Source organism: Cupressus sempervirens, chromosome 10 (assembly GCF_028749045.1).
Source record: "Cupressus sempervirens isolate cs-2001-9-10 chromosome 10, ASM2874904v1, whole genome shotgun sequence".
Classification (NCBI taxonomy): domain Eukaryota; kingdom Viridiplantae; phylum Streptophyta; class Pinopsida; order Cupressales; family Cupressaceae; genus Cupressus; species Cupressus sempervirens.
Window position 1 is genome coordinate 357,765,298 of NC_143127.1, and position 14,526 is coordinate 357,779,823.

The 14,526-nt window shown below is 34.4% G+C and overlaps 1 protein-coding gene across 1 annotated transcript in view; it reads left to right on the plus strand.

The window, feature by feature from the left end:
• Window positions 1-3,565: 3,565 nt before the first annotated feature.
• The window catches only part of LOC149534098 (Putative methyltransferase family protein), a 114,809-nt gene continuing 103,848 nt past the window's right edge, over window positions 3,566-14,526 (plus strand). Inside the window, exons 1-2 of the mRNA XM_089804599.1 lie at window positions 3,566-3,743; window positions 3,829-3,896. Of these exons, the coding sequence (XP_089660725.1) occupies window positions 3,652-3,743; window positions 3,829-3,896 (160 nt within the window). The 5' untranslated portion in view covers window positions 3,566-3,651. The remainder of the gene's footprint in view (window positions 3,744-3,828; window positions 3,897-14,526) is intronic.

The following is a 14,526-nucleotide window of genomic DNA, read 5'->3' on the forward strand; positions in this document are numbered from 1 at the left end:
TTAATACAAGAATCAATCAAATATTACCCAATATGAACATCAAATGAAAAAAATCAAGTAATGAAGGGTGCACTCACTTTGACTTGATCAATGGACAAATAAGGTATAAAATAAGGTAGCTGGTGGGTTTCATTCATTTCATCTTTTTATGACTTTAACATTTTTTCTTTATATTCAGGCCATATGAGTTAAATTATGATTTTTATGGTTTGTATGATTTACACTTAATTGAGCTTGTTCATGCCTTGCAAATATGAATATTAACTAATAAGAATTTATTTTGAACTCAAATCATGTGACTAGACCTTGAATACATTTTCACTTAGAAAAACCTCAAGGAATGTTAAAGACATTGACTAGAAATTTTCCTAGATTATGGTTTTGGTATAATTATTATAAAATAAAAGGAGAATCAAAATATAGATGCACTAAGTAATTAAAGGCGCATTATTATAATGACTTCAATTCAAACACATTTTTGAGATGAACAGTTGAGACAATCTTAAAGAGATGAATTTTATGATAAATTCATAAGTAAAACAATAAGAATCCTGGTGATGCTACATGAAGGGTATCCATTTGAATTAGATGGATTAATGAGGTCTAGTAATAGATTTTATATCCAAGATCACGGTTAATTAAGGCATTTCGAAAAAGCACACATGTTACTTATAGGGGTTCAAAAATAACAAAATGTTAACAACTTTCATTTTGCTCTATATTTGGAAGGACCTATAAAGTAAGATATTGTATTTTTTTGTGATTGGGTCCTCAAGATATTATCAAAAGAAGGTTACAAATCAATAGCTGGCATGATTATTATGCCCCCATGACATTCCTTAATGGAAATGGCAGTTTTATCCATATGAAATTTGTCCAGGGTTTAGGTCCATGTCGAGAATTTTTTTTATGGGAGTTGTTTGGTTGTGGCTAAACTTATGAAAGTAGCACATTCTATTGTAGGAAACCTCACTAATGGAGCACTCACCAGAGAAGAAGGTTTGGTTACCAAAAAATTATATATTTCATGGAGTCCTATGAAAATGATATGAGATAGAGATGTGCGAATGAATTCAATATTTTGAATTTTTTTGTTTCAATGCTAAGTTAGTTGAATAGTTGAATAGAGTTTTAGTCTGTCATTTGGAAATAGTCAATCAAACTAAAATATTTAACAAATAATTAGAATGTCTATTCATGATGAATTGTATGAATTAACATTACATGAGTTGTGTACCTTTCATTAGTTGTGTTTCCTTATAAAGCTTATCATTTATCATTAAAATGGCTCCCTTGAATCATAATATGGCAAAAAAAATTGATTTGTTATAAGTTGGGATAGATTAGACGATGGGAATAACCTTGGGATGAAAATATTTATGGAAGTAGAGGGCGAAATTAAGCTAATTAAAAAAATATTAGTAGAATCAAATGATAGAAGGTATAGGAGTTGATGAAACAACAACACGAGTCAATAATAATTGCAAGCGAAATACCTATCCTATAAAAGACATTAAGAAAAGATAATAGGCTCTATAACTTGAATTTTGAATTTTATATTGATTACATAATAACAAAGTGGGATACAATTACAATGAGTGAATATTTTTCTTTAATGAAAATAAGAGATCCCCTAATCTTAAATTTGGAATCTAACTAAAACAAAACAAGATAGGAGCTAAATTAAGCTCAACTAAACTCAATTAAAGATAGAAAAGACAACTCTAGTTGAAATAATGAATCTAAGTTTAGTTTGTGTGAGAAAAGAAACTAAATGAAATACTTAATAAATAATTAGATAACATGTTGTAATCACTCTAACAAAAGGAAGAGTCATGCGAATGCCATGCTTATGTACCATGCTAAATTTTATTAGGGATAAGGTTCTATTAAGATTAAAGCCTTATAAGAGTTCAGTTCGCTTTGGCAAGCTAGCCAAACTAGCACTTAATTATGTGCATCCATCTAAGATCTTAGAAGTGACTAACTTAGTTTCTTATAAACTAGGCTTACCACCTACTCTTTCTCGCAAGCATAATGTCTTTCAAGTATCCTACTTGATGAAGTACATATTGGTTTCAATCATATACTTTTGGAAGTGCTCTTTAATTTCTAAACCTAGAATGGTCATGATTGAGCAGGTCTCAAAGTGCTTGAGATTTGTAAGTTTCAGTTGTGTAATGTAGAAGTCAATTAGTGCAAGGTCCAATGAGACCAATATTTAAAGGACAACACCACTTAAGAATATTATGCACATTTCCTCATCTATTTGATTAATTTATGCATCAATAAAAAATGACATTCTTTGGTAATACACGATTAAACTAAATCATCGAGGGTGATGATCCTTGAAGATGTCACATCTCATTTTTTGACAAGCTTATTTCTGCTAATACTTCACAATAAATTTTAAATTTTGTTGTAAAAAGTATGACAAGAAGATAATGGTGCTATTATTTTTTTGTTTAATTTATCATATGTAGAAAGAGAATATCATGCATGATGACAATTAAAATAAATAGATGTGCTTTCTTATCTTTGTGATTTTTAAAAAATATTATAGCATGTTGTGGTTGTCATAGTTATTGGATTAAACTATATTGTTGGTTAAATGGGGTGGATGCAAAATACTAGCTCTCCTTACTGGACAAGAAGAGAGGGTATCACCAAAGAGAGGGAAGAAAATGAGGAAAAATGACTAAAAATTGTGACTTTTTAAGAACACACATGAGCATGTAGTCTTCTTGCATGCACTAACTTGGTACTTTTCTTGTTTCTTTGAGTATGATACTAATTTGGATTATAACACCATCACAAATATATTGTTGTGGTTGGCTTTTGCCTCATAAAATTGTCCTAATACCTTTCAAAGTTTAAGTCTTTCTTTCTCTTTGTCAAAGTTAACATCATCACTTTTCCTTTTGTGTAAAAACTTAAATATCTCATATTTATATTTGAATATGAATTAAAAGATGTTAAACCAATATGTATTTTTAGTAAACTACCATTTGATAACAATAGACATTTGACAAAATCTTAATTTTCAATAAATAATACAATATTTAAAATAATTAAATATTTAATAAATAATATGAAATATGTAATTTATTTTTAAAATTAAATGCTCAGTACAACATTGGATTTTATAAATGCCATTTCGAAACACTCAGGGCTCGTTTGGTTGCTGGAAGATGAGGGCCAAAACTAGGTTATCAGCGTTAAAACTAGGTTTTGCGGAAAAAACATGGGGGTTTGGTTGGTTAAAATTATAACCTGGTTTTCAATTTCATCTTCCAATTTTGCTCAAAAATTGGAAGATGTTTCTTCCAATAAAAAGGTGGAATTCGAAATTAAAACCAGCTTTTGAATTTTATAACAATTTTTTTAATAATATTGTAGGGTCCACGGTATATTCATCTTCCGTGTCAACCAAATAGACCATTGTCTTTCCAAACCACAAAACCAGATTATAAGATACCCTGGTGATGCGACAAATTCATCTTCCCCAACTAAACGGAGCCTCAACTAAACTATTAAACATTGACCATAAATACTTTTAAAAATTATATAAAGATTCTCTGGCCATTGGGAAAATTCGTAACTGCAAGCTGCAGAAGGCGGTGTTACGTTTAAGCCTATCCTTTAGAAGAAATGGAAACCGAGAGACCAAGCATACAAGGCCTAGCAGAAGACGACGACAACGATTGCGTATGTCTGGACGAAGCCTTCTTCGTAAATGAGAGGTTACCTCGACGTTCAATTGATATAATTTTAATGCAATAACATGCTTCATTCCAATCTGATATTTTTTAATTTTTGTATTTGCAGCTATGAGACGCGAACTTTTGCCTATGGCTCCCACGTTCTTCGGCTCCTTTGTTTGCAGTCTGCTTCCAGTACGTTTTATTTATTTGTTTCCAGCTTTACCTAAGTGCACATTGCTATTGCAATTGTAGATTACATAAGTCTGTTTTAGTTGTGGGTTGAAACTCGATTATAGCCAACAAATCCAACCGGTGGAGGACACATTATATTCTGTGGGCTGTTGGAAAACTGGTACGGTTGCGGGGAGCACCATAATTGGAGATCTCGGGGGTTACAAGATATGTGCTCCGATGTATCGACTTAGGGCATCTACTTTTGAGTTGCTGAGGCTCAGGGCCGCTAATGTTTGTTTGAATACACTACGTGAAAACTAGTGATTACACCTTATCTCACAAACTCACCACCAAATCACGGTATATATACTTGGAGTGAGAACCTCTGTATCATGATTTTGATATCTACAATTTGGGCCAGCTCCAAATCTTTTCTATTTTCTACAAACAACGTAATTAGAAATATGTGAATGGCTTATATATCGGGTTATGCTAACAAAACTTGGGTATGCTATTATTTAAAAAATTAAACACGAACCTTGAAATTTGAAATACAAGATAGTTATGAAGCTTAGTAAAGCAGACATATCGTATCATATTTTGTAAATTAATGCCTTCACATATTGCCTGGGATCGTTCTGCCCACAATCGCATAGCTCAAAACTCTTTGAGGAGAACCTCAAAATTCTCTTTAATTCTGTCGATACCAGTTGAAATATGGCTCTACCGTAATAGTTGGCTGTAACATAATGTGACTAATATATTATTTACATGAAACACGCGTTTACTTTTTGTCTGACATTTCTAGTTTTCTTAATGATTTTTTTACTGAGGTCTACCCCAAACTAGGGCAAATGAACCTAGTGTGTTTGGGGTGCATGAGGCTCCATCAGGCAAAAAACCCATTTTATTTTAACAGATGTCTGGACTGCTGCTTATATATGAAGCATTTGGACGTTGAAAATTCGCCCATTTCTAGACTGTTGCAAACCCAATAAAAGTTTTTCTATATGCTTAAATTGCATGTTCCGGTATTTCAAGAGTGAACCCGCATGGTTGTTTAATCAAAGATTACTGTGGAAGATTTAATCTATTTTTCGTCATGTCCTTTTTATCAAAATTTTCTAAAAATATCCATTTGCCCATGTTCCACAGCAGTTCAGGGATGGGGACGACATTGGACGGCAGGGAATGGTGACATTATATATAGTGGGAGAGTGACAAATATTTCAATAACTGATAACAACAATATCAATATATAAATAAATCATCATAGCAATAGTATAACAGCATAATAAATTTTAATAAAGCATTATAACAGCAGTCTCAAACATCAAATTCAATAGTCCATGAAACTAATCCTCATTCAGGCTATCAATATTGAAAGACTTGGAGGCATCTGAATAACCATCACCCTCTCGCAGAATTGGATCATCCAATGGTAGCCACTATGATCAGTGCCAAATGGTAAACATTTTCAAAACAAATAAAGTACAATCATTCAAAGGCTTAAAATAATGCATTCTTTATTTCAAAACTCAAGATTGAAACTTTTCGATCATTGTATCGAGACTTGGACTTGGAATGCCTTAGAAAATTAAACTATAACTTCTAATGTGTATTTTGATGATAATATTTGATTCTCATACATTTGTCATCTAAATACATAGTTTTTATTCTCATACCGAGTTATAAAAAATAAATAAATATAGTTTTTGGTTTATTTTAAGGTAGGAAACCTCCCCTATCATGTCAGCCAACTTCTGCTTATTGGGGATGGGAAGGGGATGTCCTCTTTGTGTCCTACTGACCTGGAAACGCAAAGGGGATGGGGATGGGGGATTTGGGGACAAGGTATGCATCCCAATAGCAAAGGGCCAGTTGATTATTTTGGAAATATTAATAAATTTGGTGATTTGGTTGATATTATAATATTATTTAAACATAATTTTTAAATTGTGATTATTTTTTCAACATCAGCATGAGATTCTCTTTTAAGCTTATTTTGGCATTTAATGGCCATGCCAAACCAAAACAAGTCACACAACATGTTTGGAGTGAAATAAATTAATGAACCCTTACATAAACTTCATGCAAGAAAATATCTTCTCTTGGTTGTGACATTTGGCTCCTTAATTTGTTTTTGGTCTGTTTTTGACATTTAGTGACTTGTGACAAACTCAGACAAGTCCCAGTTTGCATTGGGAGTGGAAGAAGACACGTGACACATGGCTATGAAGGTTACATGTATTTAATGGAGTGATCTCCTTGGGCATGATATTTGGTATTCCAACTTGGAAATTGAATTGGTTTCATGCATATGCATGCTTTTGGCCTCTTTTAGGAGCATTCTTTCTTGCTCATTTGAACCAGCTGGTGCTGTATTTCTTCAAAGTTTTATAAACCAATGAAGAGAGATCTCCGAGTCTGATAAATCAATAAGATTGAGGCTCAAAGGCAGTGGTCTAGATATTCTCTAAGGGCAATCTCTTCTAGAAGTTGTATTGGTGCCAAATGCTTTTAGTTAGCAGTGTTTTCTCTAAGAGTTTGTAATTGTTTTGTGGAGGATTTGAGTGCATAGTTTAGAACTTTAGAGGTGTTTCCAGATTTGTATTGCTGTTCATAACAGCACATTTTGCTGCTCTTTGCTACTGGTAGACTGCTATTTCATGTATTTTCTCTTTTGAGAAAGTGTGAGAAGTTGGAGAAGTTCGGTGGAAGCTGTAGTTGAGTGGGCGTTTGTACTTGTATTTTGCAGCAGCTGCTCACTTTTGTTATCTGATCTTTTGTCAGGATAATATATTTATAATGAGTTGTTATTGTTAATGTTATGCACAGAAACAAAGATAAACAGCAATAACAACAGAACAGAAGCAATAACAAACACTAAGTCAAGACAATTTATCCTGGGAAGACCCTCCAACATGAGGGGAAAAGCCCTGCCACACAATAAAATCACTTTTTATTGAATAATCAGTAGTCTGAAACATAGTTGGCATAATCACTGGATACTTGGCGATTTGCCACTTATCGCCGAGTTTTTCTAGGTGATGAGTTTGCAGTTCTGCTCGCAGAAAAAAAATCGGCGAGTTTTACAAAACAACTTGGCCGCAGCTTGTTAAAGCCAAAAACGTTATTTTTTTGGTTTGCTAGTTCATTTTCACTGTTCAGAGGGTCAAGCCTAGGGGAGAAAAAGGGTTCCAAGCTATTGACAGGTTCTCTTTAATTAACTCATTAAATGCATTTTCTCATTGAAATTTGCAAAAAAAAGTATTTTAAATTAAATTTTAGTGGGTTTTTTAGGTTCATGAGTTTTCCGGAGTTTTTTATAAAAATTGGCTGATTTTTTCCTGAATAAACTTTTAGGAGCTTGGTGAGTTATTGCCGAGTGAGAGCTTTCCAACTATGGTTTGAAATACTATATTCCCAAACACAAGGCACAAACTGCAGTAATATTCAGAAGCACAAGATGTCAATATGTTTTTATATGAACTCCTTTTGAAGAATATATAAAATTGCCTTGACCCTTAATTATCTTGCCATAACAAAGCGAAGACTTCTTTGTTGTCTTGACCTTTCATTGTCTTGACTCTTCAATATCTACGCATGGACTCTTCATTGGACAACATTGAAGACTCTACATGATCTTCAAAAGACGTGGCTCTTCATAAGCACAAGAAGCACAAGATGTCAATATGCTTTTATACGAACTCCTTTTGAAGAATATATAAAATTGTCTTGACCCTTAATTATCTTGCTGTTACAAAGTGAAGACCCTTTCGTTGTCTTGACCTTTCATTGTCTTGACTGTTCAATATCTATGCATGGTCTCTTCATTAGCCAATGTTGAAGACTCTTCATGATCTTAAAAAGACACGGCTCTTCATATGAAGATCGTTCATAAATAAAGGCTCTTCACAGCCTCATTGTATTAAAGGATTAAATAATGCAGCAACAAGTATCTCAAATATAATGCTGCTGCAATCACAGGTACACAAATGTCTCGTGCTACTACCAAACTTTAAGACTCCCTCTTAGCAAAGGAAATATCATTTGCAGATTTCATGTCATCATGACAAACACAATAGCTACAAGCATGTGTGTCAACCACAAAACTTTATCACATGATATGGTCATCTCTATTACGATAATAGATAAGCTTCTATTATTAGTTAATGGTTATCTGTATGTAATCTATTGTAAATATTAGAATGTTTCTAATATTTAGGTAGTTGTAGTTATCTGTTAGCTTTCTTTAGCTTTCCTTTAGCTAGAATAAAATATTTATGTTCTTTACGATTGTTTCCTAAGGAAACATCGTTTTATTCTTTTGTATATATTGACCTCTCGGTTTCTGTTAATATGAAGCAAATATTTACCAATTACTTCGTAATATGGTATTAGAGCCAATACTCTAAATTCTTTCAAAAATAATTATAATTACTTGGTTGAAATTATTTGCCTTTTATTTTTGAAATTATTTTCATGCATATTTGCTACCAAAGCCTCTGGTTCGACTAGGGTTTTTTGCTAAATAAAATTGTGCCATCTTGTCTGTAAGTCCCTTGATTTTTTCTGGTCTGCAAACTCATGCCCTTCTATCTACAATCAGTGTGATTGAATCCTTTGAAAATTGAGGTTATTCTCTGCTGTTCACGTGGAGGTTTGTTGGGTGCCATTTCTCCGCAACTCATGCTCAGATTTTTCTACTACTCGCATCCAAATTTCACTGAAAATTGCGCCTGTTTTGTGGTCCATTTTTTCCATTTAAAAAAAAGTGGTTATTTTTTGCCTATTTGGAGGTGTCTAGGTTTTTTAAAAACCTTTGCTGGTTATTCGTGCCTAGATTTTGCAATTTTCTCTACAAATCCACCATTTTTCTTAGTTTTTTGAAGCTTTTTTTGCAGCCGAGGCCGTTTTTGTTCGAAACCCTAAATTTTTGTACTGGATCTTTTTTTTATAGATTCTTGGTAGGTTTTTCGAGAGCTCAATTGGGTTGTCTTTTTTCTTTGGGTGCCTCGATTTTTTGTGCCTCAATTTTCAAGCTAGTGGATCGAAAAATCATCAACATACTCCTAGGTACCTCTTCATTTTTTTTGGGTCTTCTATTTTTTTTGCCTTGAAGTATGTGCCTTCACAAGTTTTCACATTTTTCACTGAAAAACGTGTTATGGCATCTTTGTTAGAAATTTATTCAGTGCTCCCTTCGGGATTCGTGACAAGGGCTTAACTGCCTCCTGTGTACAATAAGTTGAGTGGTTGTATCAGACATTGGTTGATCGGTCTTTTGGTGCAATGGTAATGCCATTCTAACAAGTGGTATTAGAGCTTGGTCACAAGTTTGAATCCTCAGACCCTCGGGTAACGCTGAGGGGGAGATTGTTAGAAATTTATTTAGTGCTCTCCTCATGATTCGTGACAAGGGCTTAACCACCTCCTGTGTACTATAAGTTGAGTGGTTGTATCAGGCATTGACAAATCGATCTTCTGGTGCAACAATAACGCCATTCTAATAATCTTTGACTAATATTTTGCTCGAGGGAATTCAAAGTTCAATGATTGTCATTATGGCACATGGAAACAATGGATGCTAACCATCTTCGAATATTGTGACAACAATAAGGTGGTTCTGGTTCTCAATAGTCTTCTCAACAGAGGTTCTCTGCTCCAACTTCAGAAGGCTCTAGGAAAAAGAACATTTAATGCAACTATTGCCACAAGTATGGTTACCTGAAGGTTGAATGTCAAAAGTGCTTAGCTGCCCTATCTAAGCAATCTAATTCACAACCCAAGACAAAATCTATCTTTTACGCTTTTTGATAGCGTTGTGCTCTGGATAGATTAACCATTAAGGGAGGGTATATGATAATAGATAAGCTTCTATTATTAGTTAATGGTTATCTATTGTAAATATTAGAATGTTTCTAATCTTTAGTTAGCTGTACTTATTTGTTAGCTTTCTTTTAGCTAGAATATAATATTTCTATTCTTTACGATCGTTTCCTAAGGAAACATCGTTTTATTTTTTTGTATATATTGACCTCTCGGTCTCTATTAATATCAAGCAAATATTAATGAATTACTTCGTAATAATTTCAACATGACACTCACCATGGGTACTCCCAGAGGCTGAATTACACAAGAGCTAAGTCATGGAGTCTCACACTTGACTTCCACCATGGCCACTCCTAGAGGGTGGATCCACCATGGCTACTCCTAGAGGGTGGAACAAGAGCTTTCACCCCAGTCTTCTCTTGCAAAGAAGAATACATTAATAAGGGATTGCACCTTGAACTTCTCCGTCACGGAGAAGAACTCATTAACAAGGAATTGCACCTCGAACTTCTCCCTCACAGAGAAAAACTCATTAACAAGGGATAACACCTCAAATTTCTCCCTAACAGAGAAAAACTCATTAACAAGGGATTGCACCTTGAACTTCTCCCTCACAGTGAAGAACTCATTAACAAGGGATTGCACCTCGAACTTCTTCCTCACAGAGAAGAACTCAATAATAAGGGATTGCACCTCGAACTTCTCCATCCTTGAGAATAAGTTATTAACAAGGGATTGCACCTCAAACTTCTCCCTCACAAAGAACTCATTAAAGCACATAAAAGATGATCTGAATGTTGTGATTCCCTCTCAACAGGGGTACCATACTCACAACTTTGATTATTGCAATAAATTAATTGACTCCAATGTTTGACCAAACAAGGAGCTTTTGCAGTCCCACTGCTACACGAGCTTGTTGTTCCTTTGCAAAGAACTTGATGCTCTCCTTCTGCCCCACAAGCTTCTTCCAAATCTTTTTGAGCCTTAGAATAAGTCCTCCCTCTTCAGCTCATCAAGCTTTTCATTGAATTCCTTATGCAATCTCTCATCATTCTGTTGCTTCACGATCTGTCCTGAAAGCGTTTTAGAGAGATTAGTAATAGACCGAACCTATGTCCTGAAGAGAAATATATAGAGTAATGCTAGAAGCATACACGTTTCACTCTTTCCTGTGTTATTGCATGAATTAACTACATAAAATTTATAATGAATATCCAAAGGTATAATAAAAAAATACTTATCTCTTTATTGTTGATCAATTTAGCAAAACCCTTTCAGACTATGATTGTCATATCCCTTACAGTTCAGCGGACCTGACTGCTACAGAAACATGCATCCATATCTTATCCAAGAATGTCTTAGAGAATCACATAACCACAGACATTCAACAAGTCATACAATTGCAGATGCTTGTAACTGAAAAAGAACACTTCATCATGATCCTTTACAGCTGTGATGTTATTCAATGATAGATCACATGCATATCCAACAGAATCGTATTACTCTCTAGAATTACCTACGATACTGAGAAAAAATTTATCATCAACAAAAGAATGATTATATCATAGAATGGTCACAACAAACTGTAGCAATTATGCTTGCCAGTTACTCTGCTGATAGAATTTGCAAACATAAACTCTAGTCATTCTGGTAGCAACCTATTCTTTTACAAAAATTCCCCATCAAAACACCTAGGGAACCAAATCCTAAAACAAGCACGCTGGAAGATCACAATATGTATGCTGGTGAAGCCATGGCAGGTATGCAGAAAGAAAGACCTTATACAAGGAAACACCCAAGTATCCACGTAACATTAGATGCATCTCAAACTAAACGGCGAAAATAAGAACCACTCTCTTGAGTATTACCTATTACTATTACTCTGATTCTAATGTTTCTTAAACCCGCTTTGATACCATGTTAATGTTTTCCTCAGAAATAAAGATAAATAACAATAACATCAGAACATAAGCAATAATGAACACTAAGACACAACAATTTATCTTGGGAAAACCCTCCAACTTGAGGGGAAAAACCCGACCACAAAATAAAATCACTACAATCAGAAGTCTGAAATACAATATGCCCAAATACAAGGCTTAAACTGCAGTAATATTCAGAAGCACAAGATGTCAATACGTTTTTATATGAACTCTTGAAGAATATATAAATTGCTATGTTCCTTGGGGACGCGTATCCAGCCTAAAACTAGGCGTTTCAGAAATGGGGACGTCCCGGGGACGGGGGTACGGGTATGGGACATCCCCCAGCCATCCCCAAAAAGTGAAAAATTGCAGGGGACGTCCCTGAAACTTGGGGACAGCTGGGAAAAAAAGGGGGGACAGCTGGCCATCCCTGGTACGGAAAGGGGACGCCTAGACGTCCCCCAACCGTACCGGGTATGGCCAGCCGTCCCCAATTTTTTTTTTTTTTAATTTAATTTTTTTTTATGCAAAACAATTAAAAAGAGAATATTAAAAAATAATTTTATGGCTCCTTACTAGGTCACTAAGGTGGGCCCCACCCCTCCAAATGCGGTAGTCTGCTTCATTTTTCTATGTTATGTTTATTATGTTGAACGTGGACATGATTATGATACATTGGTACTTATTACTTTATGGCAGCCCTCTAGCCTTTGGGCGTATAGCTTTAGGTATATTTAGATTTAGATTTTCAGAGGGTCAGGTTAGAAAGAGGTAGCGTGGATAGTATTGAAATCGTTATCCATTGTATTATGTATGACATGGAACCATTAATGCATACTAGCCACTTTGTGAAAAACTAATGTGCATAGACTATAGAACATTCATGGGATTCAAGTATCACTAATGAACATTTATTTTTTATTGATAGATAGAAGAAGGTGACCAACTTGAGAATGTTGAAGCTATATTTTGTTAAGTAAAGATGGGATTTTTTTTTGTATTCAATATTTTGTGACTAAATAATAAATATCTTTGGTAATTTGGATTTCAATTTACCACAAGATGGAAGACTTGTGGAGGAAATGATATGGTTTATCATTTTGGATTGAACAAAGGGTTTGTAAAGACATCTATAACTTAGGTGTGACAATACCTTATATCGTTCATATTCTTGACATGCTTGGGTATGGAACCTTTAATGACTTTGATAGAAATATGAACTCATGCTTTCGGTTTTATATTTCCTATTTATCATATCCTTTTTTAGAAGAGCACAGTGTTTCATAGGATGCTAATTGGGAGCAAGTTGTTTGTTATTGAAGAGTGTGCAAGCTTTGGTTTTCTCAAGTGGAAATCAATCTATCATTTCTCTGCCATCAAATCAACATAAGAGAGTCTTCAGATATGTGCTACTAGAATTATGTGCGGGTTGGAGATTTCAGTATGTTATTGATAGAGAATACATGAATATTGCTTCATATTTTCAGCTGGTATCAAGCCACATGTTGATATTAATGTACAAGGAGCACACTAAGTTCAAGTTTATGCCTTTGACTTTTCAATTGAAGGTAAAACTGGTATTTCATTTTGAAATGATCTTGGTTGAAAGTATTTTGTGTTTCAAGACTCAGATTTATATGTTGAAACATTTGGAAAAAGTAAGTGTATATCAACAACATGAGCTGCATAGCTTTTTGACATCAAGAAAGATTGGCTCCATTATATTGGGCCAAGTCATAAGTGTCAAAGGCATATAGGAGCTTGCACCACAAGAAGCACTGAAGAAATTTTTACAATAATCATCTCATTTTATAACTTATATACATAACATTCCAAATTTCTCATGTGCATCATCTTTAGAGTTTGGTGCTTTAGGAAATGAGACGGTTTGGAGTCCAATGCAAAAATGAGAACCTAATAATTTTGATTTCATCGAGTCCCAAGTTTTGAAAAATGGATTCACAAGGTATGATGATTTTTTTAAGATTAATTATGCTTTGGAATAATTCATATATCCTATGGGTCATAGAATATTTGTGACAAAGATTGATCACTTTGAAATAATACTCTTTTTGATTAGTAAGACTTGTCATGGAGATAGATAACTTTGAAAGTGAACTCTTTTTGTTTAGGTACTGTGGGAGAAATGGCCCACATAAATCAGCAATACAAAGGATGGTGCTAGATGATTTTTTTTTAGAATGATTAGTCATTGACATTTTCTTATTTTCCATAAAGGTGAGAGTATTTTTCATCATGCTAGAATGTGTCATTTATGTTTTTGCTTCTTTAACTTTTCATGTGGAATAGAGGAGGGTGTCAAGCATATGCCAAAGGATGATTCTAGGGAGTTTGTCATCTTCCTACAAAATAAGTTGTTTTCCCTTGGGGAGACCAAAGTGCCATCGAGTGTTTGTTGTAATTATATGATCCTGAGTTTTGGATCCTATATAGCAATTAATGAGGATGAAAATAACTTCTTATAGGTGGAGGGAACATATGGGTCTCAATAATAATAACAAAAATATCAAATTGACTAGACAGGTACGGGTTGTGTGAGCGGGGGCATAAATTAAATGGAGTTGTAGAAGGGGATGAGCAGGGGGTCGTAGACAATGACAAAGTATTTACAACTGCCTTTTCTTTTGCTTATGAAATCCTTCACCTTGTTTGTTTGCATTTTTTGTTGAATTTGCTCCTGTTTTGGGTGTGGTTTTCCTAGTTTGGAGCTTTCTATTTGGCCTCAATTGCTAGTTTGGCTCCAAGCCTCTATCCTATGTGGTTGCATCTCCATTGGCACTTTCTTTCCTATGCATGGGCAAAGTCGGTTTGCCTATGTGAGTTTGTTTGTCTATTTTGTTTCAGCCCCAGTTCGTTACTTGGCTCTT